The sequence below is a fragment of the Anser anser genome (genome assembly GCF_964211835.1).
Source record: "Anser anser genome assembly, chromosome: 2".
In the NCBI taxonomy this organism is placed as follows: Eukaryota; Metazoa; Chordata; class Aves; order Anseriformes; family Anatidae; genus Anser; species Anser anser.
This window is the reverse complement of record NC_139721.1, coordinates 121553331-121575801: the sequence shown is the minus strand read 5'-3', so window position 1 is coordinate 121575801 and position 22471 is coordinate 121553331. Positions and strand designations below refer to the sequence as shown.

At 41.0% G+C, this 22471-nt stretch overlaps 1 protein-coding gene across 20 annotated transcripts in view; it reads left to right on the top strand.

The window, feature by feature from the left end:
• Positions 1 to 22471, top strand: part of LRRC3B (leucine rich repeat containing 3B) — a 234364-nt gene that overhangs the window by 4023 nt on the left and 207870 nt on the right. For 8 of the 20 annotated variants that reach the window (XR_014580445.1, XR_014580446.1, XR_014580447.1 and 5 more), the window contains exon 1: positions 20887 to 22071. The exons of 3 other annotated variants lie outside the window; for them this stretch is intronic. Coding sequence is in view for 3 of the 17 variants with exons in the window: in XM_083825925.1 (XP_083682051.1) it covers positions 22032 to 22071 (40 nt within the window). In the remaining 14 variants the exon portion in view is untranslated. Of the gene's footprint in view, positions 1 to 11626; positions 11918 to 15628; positions 15943 to 20886; positions 22072 to 22471 lie in introns of those variants that run through there. 9 more of the 20 variants (XM_083825934.1, XM_083825928.1, XR_014580458.1 and 6 more) reach the window with 8 other exon arrangements.

Sequence of the window (22471 nt, the reverse complement as noted above, 5' to 3'; positions counted from 1 at the left end):
AGAGCACCCTGCTTTTGTTTACGTACAAAAACTGGTGAAGTGAAAAGTGCCTTAGACAGATCTGGACAAACTCAGTCTCTTAGGGAATTTCTCTTCATCTGCAATTTTAGTCCCAGTTTCCAAAGTCTGAAAAGAAAGTGTGTGATTACAGCACAACACACAGCAGCAGCATTCAGATTCAGACAGGTAGTCCACAAAGATGCACGGCAGAACTGCCAGGTCCTTGATTTCCTCAGATGTGCTGAACTTCCCCAAGGGCTTTCTTTGCTGCTGAAGGTGGGCTCTGGAGAAGTCAGTAGATCTGTGATTTAGGTTTAAGAAGAGAGAAAAAATTGAATTACAAAGTCAAGAGATGGTTCCTGGAGAATTCTTTTTCATCTTGCGTCTTGCGTATAATCTAAACCATGGTGGTATTGACACGTTGTTCCAGGTTAGTCCCAGGCAGTTTCCAAACATCAAAGTAAAGATGCTAAAATCTGTTGGGAATGTGAACACTTTGAGAAAGGGGCTATATTATATTCAGCTCCCAGCATGGCTGGGTTCTCTCCATGACCAGGATCCTAGGTAAGAAGTCTGAAAACATGATGCAACCACAAATAACAAAAACCGCCGAGCAAGGAACCACCTCATTGCTTATGTAGCAGGCAATATCACCAGTGGTGACTGGTGGTTAATGCAATCCTACATTTAGCTGAATCTCTGTGACCAGTGCCAAGGAAAGGACTTCTAAGCATCTTTCCATGCTCTGCTTAGCATTGCTGAACAGACCCCCAGCCTCCACTGCTTTTCAAATGTGTGCACACTTTCTGTAGCCTGAGTATTTCTTGGCATAGAGATTGGTCTTCTGAAAAGAAAATGCTTCATTTCGTCTGCTATTCCATTAGTTAGGCAGCTCAGATCTCTTAGTACCAAATAATTCCTCCATCGGCGATGATTAAAATTCTCATTTTTTCCTTTCAATAACAGGCAGCAACCAAAACTGGTTTGTCTCTTGTTCCTTTTCCCACTGACATGGATGTTGTACTTTGTGTACCACAATCAAGTGCACTTACTTCATGTGTTTTCAATTTTATTCTGCAATTATGAAGGCTAAAACTATGTAGAATGAGGTGCAAACTGATGTACTATTTCAGTAATGCATTAACAGAGTAAGATGGAAACCAGTTCAAAATCTTTCCTCATATTATCTGTCTACTGATGTTCTATTTCAGTAATAAATTAACAGAGTAAGATGGAAACCAGTTCAAAATATTTCCTCAGATTATTTGTCTACTCTGATGAGATCTAAAGAGTGAAAATAATGCCAAGCAGATGTGAAATGAAGGAGCTTCAGCTTTATGTAAAAAGAGAGAGGGAGTTACTGAGCTGAACAAAATGTGTGAATGACATGGTCAGAAACGTGGGGGATCTTTAATTTTTGAATGTTTTTTTTTTTGTGTGTGTTGAAACCATCTTAATTTTTTTATTTTTTGGTCACTGGTAGGTAACAAATAGAGTTTGAAAAGCATAATTTATCTTTTTATCAGTATTCTTTAGGTCTGTCTGCCACAGCTTTTGAACAATCTTTAATGCTCATTGCTGGAAGCTTCCTTACGTTAGAAGGAATATTGCTTTTATGATGGAGTTCTGCCATCTCTTTTTGTAGCCTCCTTTTCCTCCTGGCTGGAGGTGAAGTGATAGTGATAAAATGTCTGATGCAACTTTTGAAGAGATCATTAAACATTTTGTCTTTACCATGAGTATTTAAAACCTGATCATGTTCTCTCTGAAAATAAGAGACTATTGCTGGAATTTGACTTGTTTTTTAGATGCTGGAGACAGTGAAGGGAATTAATCATTGGTAGTCACAAATGTATTGAATTTAACATGCATTCTGAATAGAGCAGCGTTTGCAGTTTACAGCAAATACAGAAGTATTTTTAATTCCGAACAGTAATATGTAATAACTGTCCTGCCTGTTGCACAGAATCAGAATATCTTGAAATAACACTTTTTAGATACTAGGCAAACCTAGCTTTGTATATAATGCAGCAGAAGCTCTCCTTGTTCTGAAGTTGTTGGGCTCGTATCAGCCAGGGACTTCAAAGAGCTTGGATTTCTTTTGAGAGAGTTCCTCAGGGAATTAATTCTTAGAGGTTACTTAAAGTAAAATAGGTTTACAGGAATGTATGTTGAAAAAAGCATTGTATAAGGTGAGTTCAGGAATCCATCCTTGAAATGCTATGGAAAATAGATTTGAAATATACTCCTGAAGTATTCATTCCTTCTTATGTTCTCCAGCTATAAAATGGGGATGCAAATTCTATTCATTGTTGCTTATTTTGTTTTGTCTCTTTGAGTATTTTTTGATATGTTGTATAACATGTTACATTTTGCTATTATGATAAAAGCTACAAGTCTGTTGAAATAGAACACATAAACATAGTAACAATATTTCCATCTTAAGTAAATAGTAGAAGGGAATAATGCATATTCACAAATCAATTAAAATATAGTTCCTGTAGCACCAGAAAGTTTCTACTCTTTACCTAATAGAAAGATATAGTCTGGCTCAAATGTCACTTGCATTCCATAAAACATTGCTTTCTGTAACTTGAAATTTCTTATCTTAAAGGAAGAGCTAACCCGTGTGCTTTTTTTTTTTCCTTCCTTTAGGGAAGAAGTGCAATAATAGCTAAGTCAACTACTGTAGTAAAACTTCAGTGATATACTTCAATTGCTTTGTCTGTTGTCTGAAGTTGGGAATGTTGCTGTCCATAGAAGAGCATAAATTACTTTTTGATATAATAGCCAAATCAAGTAGGAATTCGCAGTCTTTATTTCAGTGCAATATTGAGGCCAGAAATAAATACTGTGTTACAAAACAGCCCTTAAAAAATATTGTGCTTATGCAACGCCCTTGGTATATACTCTTTTAATAACTTACCAGATTTCTTAGAATTGTCATAAGAATGAATTAAATCTAGAAATACTAACAAAGCAGCTGCCCCTATTAACTACTTGTTAATTTAGTTTCTTAAAATATTACTTATATTATTATATAAATATATTTATTTATATTACTATATTATATTAACTCCCACTAGGTGAGAACACCCCTTTTTAAAGAATGTGAAAGCAAACTTTTCTGTTTTTCTGTGTTACCAGGATAGCAGATCACTAACTCAATGAGGGGGAAAAACAGAATAATATGTGAAAATAAGCCTTAACTGATCTTTATATAAACTATCTATTTAACTTAATATGTGAGAGTTAGTGAAATGAATAGTAGGATCAAAAGAAGTCAATGACATATTCCCATTAGCAGTTGATTTTATTTGGCTTAATTATTATTAGGGTACCTCTCATTTAACAAGGTAAGTAACATGGATATATTAACCTGCTCTTAATTATGTTCTTGCGCGTTGTTTCTTCACTTGGCTATGATGTTCAGTCTTGTGGATAATATGGTCAGGATCTTCGGTTTTAACGATTCCTTTGCAGTCAAAAGCTTATTTATATCCGTGCCTTAGTAGGTCTGCAACATACTCATTAGATGATTCCAGGATGATTCTGATTTCCTGTGATTTGATGTCTTGCCATGGGTGCGATGCCAGGGTCCTGTGTGCAGTTATTTGGCTCAGCTGCAACTGCTCCTTGAATGCAGGAAGTATAGAATGAGAGAATATTCAGGGTTGTAGTCCACACAATAAACCTTTTTATTAATGGAGTGCTCTAAAAGAACAGAATAGGTTCACAATTGAAACTAATCTACAAAGCCCCTCTTACTGCTTTTTAGTACCAAAATATCTATAGTTTATTGCTATATGACAAGTTGTGAGCTGTGTTCTAATTTGCCGTTACATTTGTTTGTAATATCCGACTGATTTCTGCCACAGGCTTTCCTTTTCTTTATCAGCTACTATTATATTTTATGGTTTATAGCAGTTTTTATTATGCTTGAGTAATTTTTCACATTCTAACAATTGCTAGGAACTGTAAATAACTGGTATCAACCCATAGGACTTCTGGCTATTCCCACTATAATGTGAATTCTCTGACAGGGTTTCTACAGTAAAAACATATGTATGTGTTTACTGGATATTGTATGGCATATTCCTTTTTCAAGGAATCACTGTAATCTCTCTTTCATGAAGAAGCTAGTTTTTTAAAATTACCCATGGTTTCTAACATTTTATTCAAAAAAAGAAAAGCACCAGAAAATGAAAAACTAGACAGGAAACCACTAAAACTTGGTTGCTTAACTTAAAATGTAGTTGTTTAAACTCTTCACATTCATCAGTAAATAAATATAAATCTTAAAGCAACCTGCATTTGATTACAAAAACAATGGCATGTAGGTTTTAATGAAATTCCTTTGCATTATTTGAATGCTGCAGGTTTAAACATATGTGAACGAATCCATATGTTGTGTAACGATTAAAATATTCGATTTTTTCTGTACCTTGCCAAAGCATCGTCTAATTTTTTAAACTCATTAAAATACATATATGCACACATATATATCTACATAAATGCATCAAAAGCAAGAAAACTGTTGTCCTTAGTATGAACTTCCCTTCAGTTCAGCTGCCACTGTACCTTAGGATGGAAAATGGCTTTTTTACCTCCAAGGAGAGTTGCACACCATCAAAGCAAACCATGCCAGGCTCTGCTAGTAACCTGGACATCTTCAGACAGAGGGTATCGCTTCTTAGTGCTTCCTACTCCCAGTGTCTCTTCTCTCCATCTGATCTATTCACTCTAAACTCTCTGAAGCAGGATGTTACCTCTGCTGTTTGGAAGTGCTTAGCATAGCGCACCTCAGATTTCCATCAGGGTTTCTGAGGCAGCGTTTTTTAACCTGTGGTCCGCTGACCCTTGAAGGCTCAAGAATTGCTTCTATGGTGGTAATGGTAAGTATAGAAGAAAAGCAAGTGTATTGCTTCTGCAAGAACTTTCTAGTCTTTACTTGGTTTGCTGGGGGCAGCAGTTCCACTGGAAGTTTTTCAGAGCACAGTTGAGCCCCTTTTGTAGGGTCTAGTGAATACAAATCAGTGACAGACATAATTTGGCTCACTAAGATATGGTGTTACCTAGTATTTACAGACAGTGTATCTATGTATGGTGTTTTATATATATAAATGCAAGTAGAAATACATGAGTATTTCTATTACCTATGTAAAATGAAACAGGAAATCATGCCTTCATCCTTGGGCAGCCACTACCATGGCTGCAGCTCTCAGGGCCAGCTTTGCTGCTTTGTCGCATTCACTGCTGCTTCTGCTCCGTGCTTCTGACTGGGAGTCCTTTCGAGAGAGCTGTGTTTGATTACTTGCTGTAGAGGCAGCTATAAAAGCTGTACTTTTTTTTATTATTTATTTTCTTCTTTTTTCCTTCTCTGAAGTCCCTCTCCTGGCTGAGAATGGAAGATATGTGTCTGCTGAGTTGCTTTTTCTGCACACTCAGGGATGAGGTGGCTGATGTGGAGGATGCTTTACAACTGGCTCATGATAACTCTTGTGCAGCAGGGAGTGGTGAGACATGCAGGGGAAGTGTAGCTGGCTCTGAACAAGGTGCACAGTCTTTTTTATCCAGCCATTGTCCTGGTGAAAATGGCAATAATGCCTTCACTGGACTGTACTACATTTCCTCTTGACCTTACCTACCTGATGGCTGCCTCCCTCACTCCAGAGGCAAGATCAAATGCAGGGCAGTAATTTCTGGACCGACCTTGACAACAGATCTGACAGAGGCTTCCTGCTGGGCTTCCAGGATTTACTCATAAAGCATTTGAGCCTGCCTCCTTGGTTGGGAACCATTGCTATAAATTACTCCTTTTTATTTGCTCTTTAGAAACTAATATGAAAAGGCATCCATAATGTAAGACAGTATTAATGTAACCCAGCTGAGGGGTATGGACAGGCAGTTGTAAGCAGTTTGACTGCTTTCCAGCTGAGCCTCACGTACCACAATGTTAAGTGGTACCTCTTCTGGCCCTTCAGGGCTCTAGGGTTAGGGGGACTAAAGAGACATTATTGGGGATACTTTGGTCTGATCATTTCTCACAAACCCCCATCAAGGGCTGTTCACCTAAAGGCTGCATGGCTGTGGTGCTCCTTCCAAGGGGGAGTGTATTGTTCTCCAAAACAAAGGCTTGCATCAGAACAGAAGGCCAAAATCCCTTGGGGAAAGGCAAAACCTGACTCCACATTGTTCCACTTGTGACTAACTGGGTTGTGCCTCCTGCTGACTTGTTACCGTCCCTGTGCTATTATCTCAGGTACTGTCTGCCAGTCTTCTGCTGCACAGCTGTCTTGCTAGGGCTGTTACAAAGCTACTTTCCTCTGCTGGCAGAAGAGAAAGCAGTGCTTCTTTTACAAATACCATCAAATGGTCTCAGTGCAGCTAGCTGAACTGCTTCAGCCTGCAAAACACTTGCAAGCCACCAAAAGGCATAAAGTACAGTGCACTTGTATATCTACACCTCTGTGCTCTGGAGGATCCTGTGGGTCCTTCTCTGCATGCTCAGACATACAACTCCTAGCTGCTGAAAGGCAGCCACACATTCAAGGCAGCTCAGAGCCTGTCCTGGCACACCCTCTGCAAGCTCCAAACATCGCTGCTGCCTTCTGTGCCCTGCTGTGCTCACCTGTCCCGAGGAGCTGCTGGGTGCCTGGCACGTTCACTTGTCCTCCAGTGGGACCTTGAGGGAAGGCTCCTCACCAGGTAAACCTTGAGAAACTGTCTACTTTCCCAAGTTTGAAGAAAAATTTCCATCATAAACACTGAATAAGTACCTCAACAAAATGAGTGAGGAGACTGCTTCCAGAGCTTTGTCAAAAAGGCGGTATTTGGTTGGCCCAGGTAACAGAAGGCAAAAGCCATCTGTAAGGCTGTCCTCACCAGCCTTGGACAGACAGAAACACCGTGTGTGTCTCCTAATGTACATGGCTCCTGGAAGGGCAGATTCAATGGATGGGTTATGGCTAAATCTTGGGAAGTGTTTCCAGCAGAAAAAGCACTGTGGTCGGCCTAAAGTTTTTATGGCTCTTTCAGCATGCACGGTAATCCTCAAACCCCTCTTAACACCAGACAATAGGCACTCAAGGGCAACATGGAACAATTTGGTTTTTGAGTTGTCCCCTTTACATTCGCTGGTGCACAGTAACAAAGGCAGCTGATGGCTACCTTGCATTTCTCATCAGGGAACTGATGACTGCATCCCACAGTAACTATCGTGTGCGCTGCAGACTGCTTTCTCTAACCATCTTCACAATTAGATACTCCGCCTCTTTCTTGTGTATCATCTAACTTTTCTATGTAACTTAGGTGATCACAGTCTAAAATGTGCTTGAGTGTTAACATATCCATTCTCAGAAACACCTTTGAGCAATACTATAGGTAAATCTCCTGCATGGTAGTCTCTACAATTTGTGGCTCTCTAAAGTGTATTAAGTGATTTTGTTCTCCCATTCCAGAGTGAGCAACTCAACGTCAGTCCCTCCCAGGAGATGAGAATCGAGGGGTGTGGGTTAGGATTCTGATCCAGTCAATAGATTAATGTCTGAACTGATATTTGGCCACTTGTAGATCTTTAAATCCAGGTCTCTTAAAAAAAAAATAATTCAGCTCACTTGTCAACAGGACTCCACAGAAATATTTTCCTTGTTGTATTTCTCAAGTTTGTTGTACCTCTGGTTGTTCCTATAGCCATATGCAGAGTTCTCCTGTTCTGAAGGCCAGAGAGCTTGACGTCCCACCGAGAGTGATGCCCAGCTGGTCTGCAGGAAGGGGTTTTCCTTGGAGGTGTCTCCTGGGGGACATGACCTGGTGGGTCACCCCTTGAGGAGACCAGTTCCTCCCATGACGGTGTCACGGCCATGTTCCCCACACTGCGCTCTCCCCATTTGTCCCCTAATACCCTGCTGTCTGCAGGGCGGGGAGGTGGGCAGTCAGGCAAGGGCAGGACTCTGCTTTGTGCCTGTGGCTTCCCCTCTACCGGCTGCTGGCTCGTGCACAAAGCAGTAGAAGCCTTGAGGACTTGGAGAGTAAGAGCAAGATGTTGAGCTACGGTGCTTGCTTACCAGCCTGCCCGTTTGGGAGGGGCCCTGTCCCAGGGCTGTTCGTGCATTTTGTATGATGGGATAGAAAACAGAGGAGAGTGTTTGTTGCTATGACTGAAGCTCATTTGTACAGTCCTTCAGAAGACTTTCTCTACTCATTTAAAAATCAGGCCGTGTTTTTCATGGATAACATTTACCATTTCTCCCCTCCCACTCTGTTCCAGAAAATACCTGCTTTAACGTACATTGCTGCCAGACAAGTTGCTAATATTGCTAATTGCTACAAGTCACAATGTTTACAAAAGATCAATACAAAAAGAAACAACAACTGAAATGAAAATGGAGGAGCCTTGACAACAAAGGCCATTCTTAGCTAAAATCAGCTGAAAAAGTAATTGCTTCTTGTGTAGGAGTGTCTTTTGTTTACTCTCTATTTTTATTTATTCTTTACTCACAGTAGTGAGGAAGGTGGATGATTGCTGAGGCAGGATGAGCAGTTTGCAATTCCATCCCGCCCAGCTCTGGAGTCCTCCAAACGTGGGTGGATTGAAATAACACAGGCTCATGATGAGCTGCGAGGCAGCATCCCTACCCTGGGAGAAGCAGGAGAGTTGGTCTTGGTATTCACAAGCAGAGAACATCATGTATTTGACTTAGAAAAATGGGAAGAAAAAGAGGGGAAAAAAGATGCTACCTTTTGCTAACATATAACTTCACTTCTCTAATCCCTCTTCCCTCCTGGTGGGACAGTTAGTGAATGGCTACATTTGCCTCCCAATAAATCCTCACTGGTTTCTACAGGACTGTTCCTTACATGAGACATGATGAAGAAATATTCTGGGCCCAAGTTTTTCTTTGAACACTCTACATAATTTATTATAGCTTTTAAAGACTTTCAAGTTCCTTGATTTACAAAATTGAAGCTTGAACTTGATCAGAAGTATATCAAACAAGCTCTGAGAACAGAAGTATTTTAGAAAGCTGGCTTTTTTTTTATTGTGGACAAGAACTGCTATTTACACCAAATCTGATTTGGAAAACACAGCTAAAACAGAATTTATACAGTCTTACATAGTCATCTGTCTGCAAGTCGAATAGAGAATTAGACAAAAATAGACCTGTGTACCACAAAGCAGCGTGAAAAAAACCTGTAGGCGATCTCAATCTTTACATTTTGAACAGCATCCATAACAAAAGTCCAGAAAAAAAAAAAAATGTTTCCATATGATATGACTTGTGGTTCACTGTCTAAACATTTGCATCTGAAATATTTGGCTGAGGCTGTTGCTGGCACGAACATAACAGATGTGAGCAAATATTAGAAACAGGGCAGGTCTCAGCACAGCCCCACAGCGCTGTAGCAGAAGAGGGCAGCTCTTCCCAGGTATCCTTATCTCGCGTCTTACAAGTGAAGGAGATGGATGCAATATTGGGTGCATAAATAAAAAACTCCTTTTGTTTCTCCTTTCCGAGTGCAATCCCACAGACAGTAGCAAAGCTGGCAGAGCTTTGACTGCTCTGGCGAGTCCCGGTAGATGCTCTTGGCAGCAGCAGCTCCTGGAGAAGCCTCATGGAAAGATCAAGGGAAAGCAAATCAGCAAATGCAACGTGCTTGAGGCTGCTGCGCACCTACTGTGGGCACGGTGAGGCTCTCCACTGGCAGCACTGATGTTCGTCCACGAGAAGCCTGTGCCTGACCACTTGCCAGTGGGTTCTTCATTTCAACAGAGATAAAAACCTCTCAAAATAGCAAGTGCCAGAAGCTTCACTGCCGTGTTTGTGGCATTATCAGGTTGTTAAGGAAACAGCTTAAAGTTCTTCGTTCTCCTGGCGTATTTGGGAGTGAGATCAACCTTGTGAAATCTGTTCATATCCACTAAGAACCCAGTAGAGAAAAAAAATCCAATAATTTATTAAACACAAAACTGAGCCGAGCAAATAAATATCTGGTGAACCCAAACTCTTTCTGTTTACAAGTTGTCTGCAAACAGATTACAAACCTGACACCTTCTTGGGCTGAAATTAATTTCCAAGTAATTTGTATGAATAATACAAGTTTTTTACCGTGTCTGTGCATGTGTGTGTGTATGTATATACACACCTGGCTTGTTATGAGTGTAAGTATACTCAAGAGCTCAGATGTTCTGACTGGGTCTGTACTTCAGACAGCAGCTTCATTTTCTTGGCTGGAGGAGAATCCAGCTTTTGCGGAGATTTATGTGAATGATAAATTAAAGACCTTTCAGAAGGAGACAGTGAACATTGCTGTCAGTATCTTAATTTGTTAGAGTATTTATAGAATGTTTGATTACAGAAGTATTACAGGCTTATTTTAAGTGAACTTTAAAAAAAGAAGTCACTGCTCAGCATGAACATTTTCCCAGCTCCTCTAGTACAGACCTTGTGTACTGTCTACTGACAATGGGAACAAAATGTAAATCACTTCAAACTTCTTGCATTACTCTGAGTCTTGAGCACCATGAATTGTGTCCTTCTATAGTCAAGGGATTGGCCTAAGGTAATATTTTAGAAAACAAAGAATTTTGCAGTGCGTTTTTGACCTGTGACAGCACATGGATGGTGTATCCATGCTTTTCTCTGGGGTCCTGAGGATCAGAGTTACATGACAAACGCTGAGATTTCCATGTAATGGGATGATCCCAGAAGCACTGACTAAAACCAGCACATAGCCTCAGACTGGAAATAATATCAGAAGAGTTAGCAACATCAGGCTGGTGCAGGTGTTCAGGTTCTTGTGCAATGAGCGTGGCATAAATATGCAGAAAGGGCCTGATGTTCAGAGATGCTGAACACCTGCTGCTGCTTCTGACTTCTGCATGGGCTGTTGGTGTTCCCTAAAAACCAATCCATAATGTTTCTCCCTAAGCTAAGGGAGATAGGGGGAATTGGAGATACAGGGGAAATGAAAATACTGTCAGTTTCATGCATCTGAACATAAATTATGGTTTGACTGGAGAAGGGGGAAGAAAAGCAAGTAAAAGCCTGAAATGGTAATGGTCACGGGGAAATAGACATTGGAAGTAATAGAAATCGTGCTGCTAAAGCACTGTAAAAAAATCTTTTGCTTGCAAGCACAGAAGAAAAGAAGGGCTGAAATACAATGCAATATCCTGGATGTGTTCAAGGGATCACAGCTGCTCTGTGACCGTCTTTTGATTCTGTGCAGAGCTGAGGGAAACCTAGAATTCATCTTATAACTGCTGCAGTGAACAAAGCAGGGAAATGCCCAAACCAAAGGAAAAAAAAAAAAATCCCCCCAAACTCCCCCCTGCCCCCCCCCCCCCAAAAAAAAAATCAACTGCAAAAGAAGAATAAAGGAAGTTTCTAAATTAGGAATATGAGACAGAATCCCTTTCTAGGTTTATGCAAAGTCTATAAAAAGTGGATACCTAAAAATACGGTCAAATGTTCCTTCAACAAATCAGCCATGGGTGATTCGTGCATCCCAGCTGTAAAGCTTTGTAAATAATGAAGTTTTCAATGTGCTTTTAAAAGTCTCTAAGGGTGCTGCAGACCTATCAGCTGTCAAAATAGGATTCCCCAGCTTGTGCACAGCTTTAACAAATGCTCTTGCACCTGCCAAATCTAATCGCACAAGAGGAACCACCAGCTGACCAGAGTGAAAAGAAAGGAGGAAGCAGATCAACAAAAAGGGGCAAGCTTGTCCGCTAGATATGAATTCATGTGATGGGGAGATGGGCACTGTAGCTTAAAAGGAGACCTAAGAACCTAACCTATGCTAGGTAGAACCCTCTTGACTTCAGTGCTTTTGTATGAACTGGTGCTATCTCCTGGCATTGTAGGAATAAGGAAGTTCAAATGCTGGATTTTTTCTTAGCCTTGTTGTGAAGGTATGGAATAAATGGAAATTAGTGGTACTGTTCGTAGACTAGCACAGTTGAGTTCAATCCTAGATTCAGATGCCATTGGATGGTATGTTAAGATTTTTCACAGCCAGGAGCAAGTGCACATGGACTTACGGTCTCAGAGAGGATGTGTGTGTGTGAAGGGGTAGATGTGAACGCACAGAGCAGACAAATTCAGCCATTATCTACTGCTTAAATATTAGGAATGGCAACTACAAAGCGTAGTCCAAGTTGATAAAGGGAAAATAACTTCATGAGTGATTTTTGCTGTTAGCATTAACAACACCTTTTGGGAATGCAGCACGACATGCATGACACCTCAGCTGATCACAGTCCAAGCCTGGACTAGAAAAATTTCACATGGGCTCCTCTTGTTTGCATTATGTGATTACACAAATTTTTACATAGGTGATATTAAAACACAAAATGTACATGTTTTTCTTATCTGTTATTGGATGCGTCACCGTTTCCAAGACTCCTGCTAGATAAATCTGATTTTTGGCATTGATTTTGAGAACTATTGAGTGTCTGGTTTGAGAAATTCACGCTTTCTCCAACCTATTAGAAGGGGGAAACTGTCAGCAGGAGAGATGCAGACCATTTGCAGAGGGGAGATTGGTTGGTCTCTGTGAAGCTGCTGAGAGGCATAGAGAGCTGCTGGCTGTAGCATGTGAGTGTCCTGAGCTGCTCTCTGCTCCTGCACTGCTTCTTTTTGTGAAGCCTGGGAGAATAGAAAGGAGCCACTGCAGTGTGAAGAAGAGCTTGTTATCTCTTTGTTGTTCCAGATGCTTTGGGCACCCATCTGAGGCACCTAGTACACACAACAGATAAAAAAAGTTTACATGAAAAATGACTTGTGCATTGTCTCTAGGTGCTACTACAAGCAGGCACTATGCCTGCCTTCACCTGGAATCTGCCTATTTCTGGGGAGACATGGAAAAAGGATAACAGAGCTTAGCTGGTCCTTAGGAGGATCCTTCCTGAGAATCAGTCTGATCAAGTGGGTGGCATCACTGCCCATGGCAGGGGGTTGGAATGAGATGATCTTTAATGTCCCTTCCAACCCAAACCATTCTGTCATTCTGTGAATCAGCACAAGACTAAGTAATGCAGAGGACAAAGTTTCTCCAGGTGCCACTGACTTCGGTGTAAATACACAGCTGTTTTACATTTTAGTTTGCCAACTGTGATTCAAAGCTACTCAGTTTCACAGTGATTTTTTCTCTCTAGTTAAGTTCTCCTTCACAAGAATCAACTTGGATGACTGATTTCAAAATAAAGGCGATGTGATCCATCCTAGAGAAAAAATGCTCTGTGGGGGCAGGTGTGCGGCAAGGGCTCTTAGCTTGCAAAAGACCTGTGTCAACTCTTACACCACAGAAGATAAAGCAGTGTAATTGGTAAGGGCATGTTAAAAGCCAGTGAAAAAGAGATCAAATATGGACAGATAACCAGATGCTGCACTTACACCTTGATAAAGTGCCATCGTTCATACTTGACATAGCAGTGACCTAAAGAGCACTATTGTGTTCTTAAAAGCTTAATCCTGAACTGGCTGCTCTCTGGAAACATAAACTTTCACTCAGCCACTGGTAATTCAGGGAAAAGAACAAGTTTTTACTACATATATTTGTATTACTGCAGAGCCTAGACATTAGACCTATTTTGTGCAGGGCGTGAGGAAGGCACAAAATGTGAGACTGGATCTTTTTGAGTGATCTGACATGAGCAGAGGACATGAGGAAAATGGGGACACAAAGAGGTAAACTAGCACAATCAAGGTCAGTGGCAAAGTCAGTAGTAAAAGCCATGGTCTACAGAGATCCAGTCCAGAATACTTTCTCTTGGACTGCACGTTGTATTTAAAAGGGGACTCAGAGCATTGCTCAAATATTATTCATCCAAATGAATCCACTCTGGAGAGGCCGACTAGTGGGTTACATGGTGGGAACAGTAGAATATTGCTAAATAATTAAAAAAAAATAATCTCAGAAAATGCCCCAATGAATCTGTAATTGTCTTTCTTCCTTATTGGTGGCATAGCCAAATATTTAAATCAATGTGATAAAGACATTTCATTGTCTTTAATGAGATGCTTTCTGGGCTAATTCTGTTGGCTACCAAGCTATAGGCTTAGATGTTTCTTGTAAGTTACATGTTCATTAGGCGTATATATTTGCCAGGTGATATATAAGTTCCTTTCAGTAATAAATCAACTTCTTTGCCTCCTGGCTTCACTGCTCCGCAGGAGTAGCAACCTTGAATTAAAACCTTTAGATACTCAAACTACAAGTAAATGATAGAAATGCACAGACCTAGTAAAGGGAATGCAAAAGGTTTTTTTTGATATGTTCAGGTGAACATTGTTTCCATATAGGGGAGTTATTCTGGAGTGTTTTTCTGGGTTTGAACAATATGTATTTAATTCCATCTCTAAATATCAATGAATATAGATACGAATGAGGAGTTTACAGGCACCTAGTAGGCTATTAGATGTGGGGGTGTTAAAATAACTGAGCTTTTTAAGTAGCATGAAAACCATATGTAGCTTATAATGTCTCAACAACTTGAATGAGCTGCCTTATAAGACATTTTGATCCATGATTTTTGGGGTGCCAGTGTTGATTATAGTTGGTTAATGCAGTGTAGGATGAAATACATGGCCTTGAACAATAACCTTCACTTTTCATATGTAAAATAATGCTGTAGTTCTATCATTCTTAAAAGCCAATTACAAGGTCCTTTGTTCTTTACTGCTGCCAGGAGTTTTTGGAGCATAAAATTGTGGAGGATGTTATTGTCTGATAACAGGGCATATGAAAGGCAAACTTATTTCTGAACCTTCTCAAGGCATGGTGGAGGTCTTTGAGCAAATACCTACAGACTCTAATCACTTCTTAAAGTCCGTCACATCTATTGAATTTCATTGGCAGCTTGCCATGTGAAAGTATGCTGATAAATACTAGAAGGAGGCTGAATACACATGAAAAAATGTACACAACAAAAGAGTTTTGGGGTGGGGGAGATAGTATGAACTGTTTGAAAGCAGTCACTGAACAGCAGACTTAAACATCTCGTGAGGGGTGAGCATCTAATAGAAACTCTGTCTTGCTTTTCTCATCTACTGAGTTTGATTTCAGGGCATGCTTAAGCAGCTTTGTCAGTGGGATAGCACTGGCATCCCTTCAGTGATATGTGCAGGCTTAAAATAGCTGTTCCTAAGGTGCTTCTGAAATGAAATTTCTGAAAAGAAAATGAAAAGCTAAATACACTCTGTGAGACTCCAGAGAACAAGGCTTAAGTAAGCTGCATGAACGTGGAGATTTCCCTCTGTCCATTTATCATGTCAAAATTCTCAAAAGTATTTATTTTTAGAGGCCAGCCCTGTGAAATTTATAGCATGCTTCTTCCCTTCAGTCTTTATCTGAGTCAGAGAGCTGAACAGTACTTTTTTTTTTTATCATGCAAGTTGTTAATTGTAATTGGGTTAATATCCCAGCATGATTTTTCATGCCCTCTGAACTCTAGCAACACAAAAAAAGTGAGCTACTGATCATTTGGATAAAGTGGATTCATAAAAAGTGGGTTATGCACTGTATATCTTAATCCAGAAATTGTGGCTGCTACTAATCTTAATTATTTCTCCTCTAGTTTTAAATCATGGGTGGCTCTTTTAAAATTTATTTTCCTTTACAGCTTACATGGTGAAGATGCTGATATAAAATGAGATCAAACATGAATAAATGTGGTACTTTCTGTGATACATCCTGAGATATTTGGTCTCTGACACCATGTTGATATTGAGTAGTGAAATGAAAAAGTGCCACAGTTAGCTGTTGGGGACTTGCAAACAGAACCTGTGCTAAAGTACTAAAAGCTTTCTAATGGTTTCTAGCTCCTTCTAAAGTATACCTATTGAGTGATTAAAAGAAGGCAAAGTATAATGCAATCCATATATGTGAATTTTCCATGTACCTAATTTGCATTTCTAAAAGTCTACAAAGCTGAAAATCATTATCTTCTGTAGTTGCAGTAACCCACATTGTTGAGGGCTGCCAACAGAAGAGCTGGTGTTAAAAGACTAATCATGTCTTGATATCATAACACACCCACAGTATGCCAAGTAAAGAGGGGAGAAATTCAGAATCCATGGGAGTGGATGGTGATTTCCCCACTAACTCTAATGAGATGAGAATTGTCTTCAGGAGAGAAAATAGGGCTGCTGCTACACTGAGAGCTTTTGTTTATTATTCCTGGAGGTTTTCTGTTCTAAACTTTCTCCACACCTCAGAGGAGGTTTTCTGAGTGTTTTTAACACTTGTTTGACCAAACTCATATGTTCTGAAAATTAGGGTTATATAGCATTGGTAAGTCCAGCTCAAGATGTTAGAGACAATTAAAAAAATCTGCTTCTGGTGACATGAAAATTGCTTTAAATTTCATGGGCTGTATTGCGCATTTAAGATCTGGATTAGTTTAGCAGTACAAAGAATTAAAATGTCTAAGAACACAGGGGGTTATGTCAAAGTGGAAATAGAAAAGACTTGTACTGAACCACTGCTCCTCAAAGGGCTTTTCTTTAAAGTATACGCTCATGTTGGACATGGAGGGCAGCATTTTACCTGGATAGACCAACAGCCTATGCTGAAAGTAAGGAGAACAGAAACCATACACCAAATGGTTGGAGAAAGCAGCAAGAAGAGAAGACACCAGCGGAGCTGGCAGCAAAATGGGTGACCTGGCATCGTTTGTCTGACAATTGGTTGTTCTGAGGAGACCTGCCAGAGGTACAGACACTGCAAGAGGGACTGCGTAACCTCAAATTAATGTGGGAAGAAAGACAGATACTCATATAGGTATAAAACAAGGCTATTCGAGATCTGCTTTCTCAGTTCTGCTTCTGTGATACGGTGGAGATGAAGACCTGGAAAGCCAACATGGGCTGCTGGTTGGCCTTTGAAAGGAGATGTTACCATTAGCTTTTGGTGATCGGTCCATGATAGCAAATCAAAGGTCAAGTGATCAGAAAAGAATTAGTGTAGAAAATGGGATGTGAAGATGGAGAATGTCCAGATGAAGGATGACGTGCTTACTGGGGTGGGAGATAAACCTATTCAGGACCAGGTTAATGTGCTGCTCAGCTGTCTCTGAGGGGATGTTGTCCTCTGGGGCAGAGGGAGGGCAAATGGGTGGGGTGCCAAGAGGCACAGCCATCACCGTCCACCCCACCAAAAAAGTGTGCCAGGACTCTTACGAGTCCCTTTTAAAAGCACTGCTCCAAACTTCTAATTTGTTTCTTCTTTACCTGCTTTTTATGTGCAATCACCTGTAGCTATTTGTGTGAATAAAGTCCAGTAATTTCATGTGGTCTTAAACCTCCTTTTTTAAGCCGTGGTACTGCTTTTTGGTTTGTGTAATTAAGATCTAAAACTGGCACTGTGCTGAATCTTTCTGAGTGACACTTTTTTTTTTTTAAGATGAATTTTAACTGTTAATTACATCTACATTTGTTATAAGAAATCATAGTTTACTGTAAATTAATTTTTTTTAAAATTAATAATGCGGGATTGTCATAAATATTAACATAAAAAGCTTACAAATGGATCGTTGATTTTTATTAAGAAATGTATAATGAAGATCTTTCTGAGATGCTTTATACATATATGTATTTACAGCACACTAGTGTATTTATAAAATACATAAAACATTTTGTAGTCAGATGGTACTTGCAGTCATGAGCAAGGAGAGATAGACAACTGCTATGTTATAAAACTAATCTATGAGGGATTGTAAAAAGCTTTTATTTAAATGTTAGAAATGGATAATTTCTGTTCAAAGCTGAGTTTATTGGATAACTGTCCTGTCCTACTTACAGACTATTCTAAAACATCAGGGATGACAGAGAAAGGCCTGTCTAATTGACAGTATGACTTAGCTGCTCTGTTACCTCTAGGTGGTCATTTAAAGTTCTTAAACATTCAAGCCTTTTGGAGAGTAATTGACTTACAATATTACTGACAAAAGCAAAAATGCATCAGAAAACGTCCGATCTAAAAATCAATTGTTTGTAACTCAGGTAATTGTATTATTCATTGCGCTATCATGAAGCTATACCATTTTTTCATCTCTGCTTCTGCTAAAGTCCCCTTCTGAGTCCATGGCTAAATGTATATAAATGAAACATGAGCAGAGCTCTCATAGTTTGACACTGTTTAGTTTTGAGGAAATATATATTAAGCTGCTTTGGTTCAAGTAAAACCATATATTGTATTTACTGTTGTTAAAATACTGCACAATGGAAGGTAGTGGAAATAGTTTTATTCCCACTTGGGTTTTTCAAAAAATGCTTATGTTTTAGATTCTCTGTCTCTCAGCTTGCCCTTATAAATAGATTTCAGAGCACATTTGATATGAGTTTCTCTCTCTTCTGTAAATAACCAAGAGAAGTGTCAGAATCAGTTCAAGTTTTGGTGAAGGCTTATAAATTATTACTCGGTTTCTGATAGCAGGCTGCTTTTATCTAATTACTCATTTTCTTTTAAAAATATTTGAGTCTGTAAAAGCAATCATGGTAAGAGGTGCAGACACTTTATGGTATTAGAGATATAAATCACATTCTCCACATAGAAACGGACTTTCTTAGGTTGTGGTCTCTGGATCGACAGCAATCCCCTGGGGCCTTTCTCAGCTGACTCTACACTGACATCTTTCTGTCAGAAGGAAAGTATCCACCTAGAAAGGCCACGCCAGCCCTACATGAGAAGACCACGGTGCTAAGAGGACGGCAGTGCTGTGACAGCTGGTGACTCGATGACAGGAGATGGGGGAGGCTGCCAACAAGCGTGGCTGGAGCTGGGCACAAAGCTTCCTGTGGGGAAGTGTTTCAGCCGAGAAGCAGATCTCAGCAAACAAGCCCTTCAGAGAAATAATTTGATTTGGACAAAATTCTGAGGCAATCTAAGCTGGGTGGTGGCAAAACCCACCTAACTTTGTGCCAGCCTGACTGGGCCTGGCTTTGCTTTCGGCCTCCCCAGGCTTCCCATACGCAGGACTCTGGAAGAGGCTGCGGCCCAGGGAGGGGGCTGTGGAAACCCCGGGGTTTCGGAGGCCAGGGCACCCAGCCAGCTGGCCTGCCTTGGGCTGGGGCTGCCTCGTAATTTGGAAATGCTTCTTTGCTGTGTGACTTCGTTCTGATTTGGAATGAAACCAAAAAGCCAAATATTTTGTGGAACCGTTTCCTTCTGCGCAGCAGAAACCTTTCCTGTCTCTGAAGCTGTCGTTACACGGAGGCAAGCATTCACTTGCAATCGCCCCTGATACGAGACTCCTGCGATGGGAATGAAGCTCAGCATCCATAAGTGAGACTGTGAGCTGAAGACTGCCACTTTTTGGGGTATGGAAGAAAACCTCTAAGCCCTGGTACCTCATTTTGGGGTTGTGTGCGTGAACAGCCATGAAAACCTCCTAGGATCAAGGGCATAAAGGAAGCAGAGCAAAGATTCAGGTTTTGGCTCCATATTATGTGTAGCTGCTCTATGAGTTGTGGCAAACACAGGTGTGTGGAACCTGCGGGAGCAGGGCCATGCCTGTAACTGATGGCTGGATGCTGGATCTCACCGCTGTCTGAGAGCAGCAGCTGAGCAGGAGAGCTAGGATCTGTTCCAGCCTTGCAGGTTTTCACTGAGATGGGACCGTTTAGGGAATCAAAGGGAGAAATATTGCAATCGGTTTTCAATCAGTTTCAAATGCAAGCTTGCTGGAGAAGATGCTTCGTGTAGTTTCATGCAGTTTGAGGTGGGGGTGGACTGTTTGCTCATTGTTGTAAACTCCATAAAGCTGTCCTTCTGGTGCAGGACTCTAACTCATGCTGTGACGACAAAAGCAGTGCACATGGATGGTCTGGCCACTAGTGGGGTTGCAATGTATGGTTGAATACAAAGACAAAATCCCATTGTGGCAGTGTCACTCAGCAACAAGTCCTTTTAGTAACTGGAAAGAATACCTACAAAATGCATAAACCGCCCGCGGTTTATATCTCCCTAGTTCAGACAGTGCCTCAGAAAAGAAATGAAGTTCTAGCTGCACAGGGTAAGCTGTTTGCCTCGCTTTAGTGAGGGCTGAACAGAGCTAATCTATAAACTACTATAAATGTTGCCTTGCAAAAGGAGAATCATTTGAAAAAATAATGTGTTTATATCTGAGGTCTTTTTTATGTAAGTGGGTTATATTACTTCGTGGTTTGTTTCTGCCACCATCAGCTGTGTTACACGAGGCTTGAGGGCTACAATACTCTTCCCTGGAAGATTTCCTTTGCTTGCATGTCTTTGAGCATCATATCTTTTATAAGCAATCTTATATTTAGTGAAAAAAAAAAAAGTAATCCCCATGCAATGCAACTGGAATTCCTTTCCTCAGCCATTACAGGGCAAAGGTTTCCAGGTGAGATGCTGTCTCCTGCCTGCCTATCTGTTGGCTGGAGGGTTACAAGAGTATACCTAACTGATGTTATGTCTTGGATGTTGATGTGCTTACACTGCACATGTCAACTGTGCAGACATGCAGTCCTAGTCAAAATTAACCAGAATGAATTAGCAATTTAGCTTTCCTAAAAGTCACATCCACATTCTGTGTTGAGGCTTTTTTCCATTAGCTTGGCTACTGATAAATGAAACCAGTGTTGTGTCTGCATACTAACACCTCTAGCTATTGCTGTATCAGGATTGATTCTGATTTTTTTTTTCATTGTAGCTTTTATTGTAACACACAGCTGATAATTTGGGTATGTTCTCAGCAATATTCATTTCAGGTTAGCCAGAGGTTACTTAATTATTGTGTAACTAAATCTGGAGCCCCAAGCTCCAGACTGTGATGGGATTTTTATGATGGACAGTTGCATCCAAATGCTTGACTTTTGGTGGCATGAGTTTGACATGATTCCATTAGGGTTGATTTTGTGCCTTTCTTAAAATCACTGCCACTAGATTTAGCTCTTTTAGGTAACAGGGACTGATGGTTTGAGCTCAGGTTATTTTGGTCACCCTGCAGCAGATGTAGACATGTCAGAGCGAAAGCTCTGATCCCACAGTACTGATCTGCCCAGGACATGTCTGCCTTTTTGATGTACAAAGGATCTGTGTGACGGGATCCATGTCACACCTGGTCTCAGAAGCATTAAACTCACACCTGCACAGCTCGGTGGAGCAATGTGATTGCCACAGTGACCATTAGATCTCTGTTGCCTACAACTAGCCTTGTTTCTGAAGGGAAGGTTTAATGTTGGCATTGTATGGAAATCTTGACTATCCAACTCAGGGCCTTGCGTGCTTTCTTCCACCTGGAAAGCAGGAGATAATATCTTTTCTGAGGCCTTTGTTACAGGTACCTGAGAGCAGTCTCCTTTGTTTCTTTATCCTGCCTGGGGACTGGGCAGTGCCTCTAGGGAATGGATTACAGCAACCTACAGTGGTTTGGGGGCACTGATTCTTTAGTTTGGGCTAATGAATTCAGGAACATGAGCTGCTTGGGTGGAGAGAAAGCTAATTCAAAACCGCTCCAAATTCATGTTGTTATGCACTGGAGGAGAGCCATGGGGACAACCACCAGAACGGGTGAAGCAACAACTTGGTTTCAGAGCTAAAATGAGAGGCTGTAAAGGACAGGTGGCCGCAGCCAGTCTGTCCCTGTCTGAGGGGTGGATGTTGCTGAAGCTGCTCTCATTGTGCAGAGGAAGAAGAGCCATGAGCCCGTGCCAGAGGAACGGGTGGGAAAAATCAGTCAAGAAAGAAATTACAAGCAAAAAGGCAACAAAATGAGTGGGCTCCTGGCCAGGCTCTCTAAGGCAGATGGCACTGTTGGTTACAACAGCTGCAACTGAAAATCCAGGAGAAACAGGGGTAGCTGACAAATATTTAAAGATTGCTACCAGCTGTTGAGCCCAAACGATATCTCCTTCTCTACCAAGGAGAGAAAGCTTTGCGCAGGGGCTCCTTTACCTTCTCTTCATCATTTCATGGCAAAGATGCTATTTAGACACTGCTAGAAGGATCAAACTCCTGAATGCCAGCAGTGTGTTATCCTGCAGCAAGATCCTTAAGTCCTGATGGATTTGCAGCCTCCTCTCAATTTCTTTTCTAAAGCAGGTGAGATGTTGCATGCTCATTCATCTGGCTCTGCAGCCTGATGGGCTCCTGCTGCGGTTTTGGCAGAGTGGTTGTAGCTCGTCTGGTCGGGTGGGGAGGGAGAAGTGGCCCTGCGTGATGTGCAGGGCTCTTCCACATTGAGTACTGCTTCCAGGCCCCTTGCTTGCTCCATTTGCCTCCCAAATGCAGTTAATGCTGCAGAGCTGTCCTTTGAAACCGGCACTTTCCTCAGCTTGATCTTTGCTGCTCCTGCATGCTGTTTGACCCAGAAAACTTGGCCAGAGCAGTCTGGCCTTTCCTCTGCCCCTTGCAGGTGCTCAGCTTGCTAAGGAAGCTGGACTCCTCTGGGAACAAAGGCACAGCTCTGTGACCACTCTTACCAGGCGTTTTTCTCTGCTGA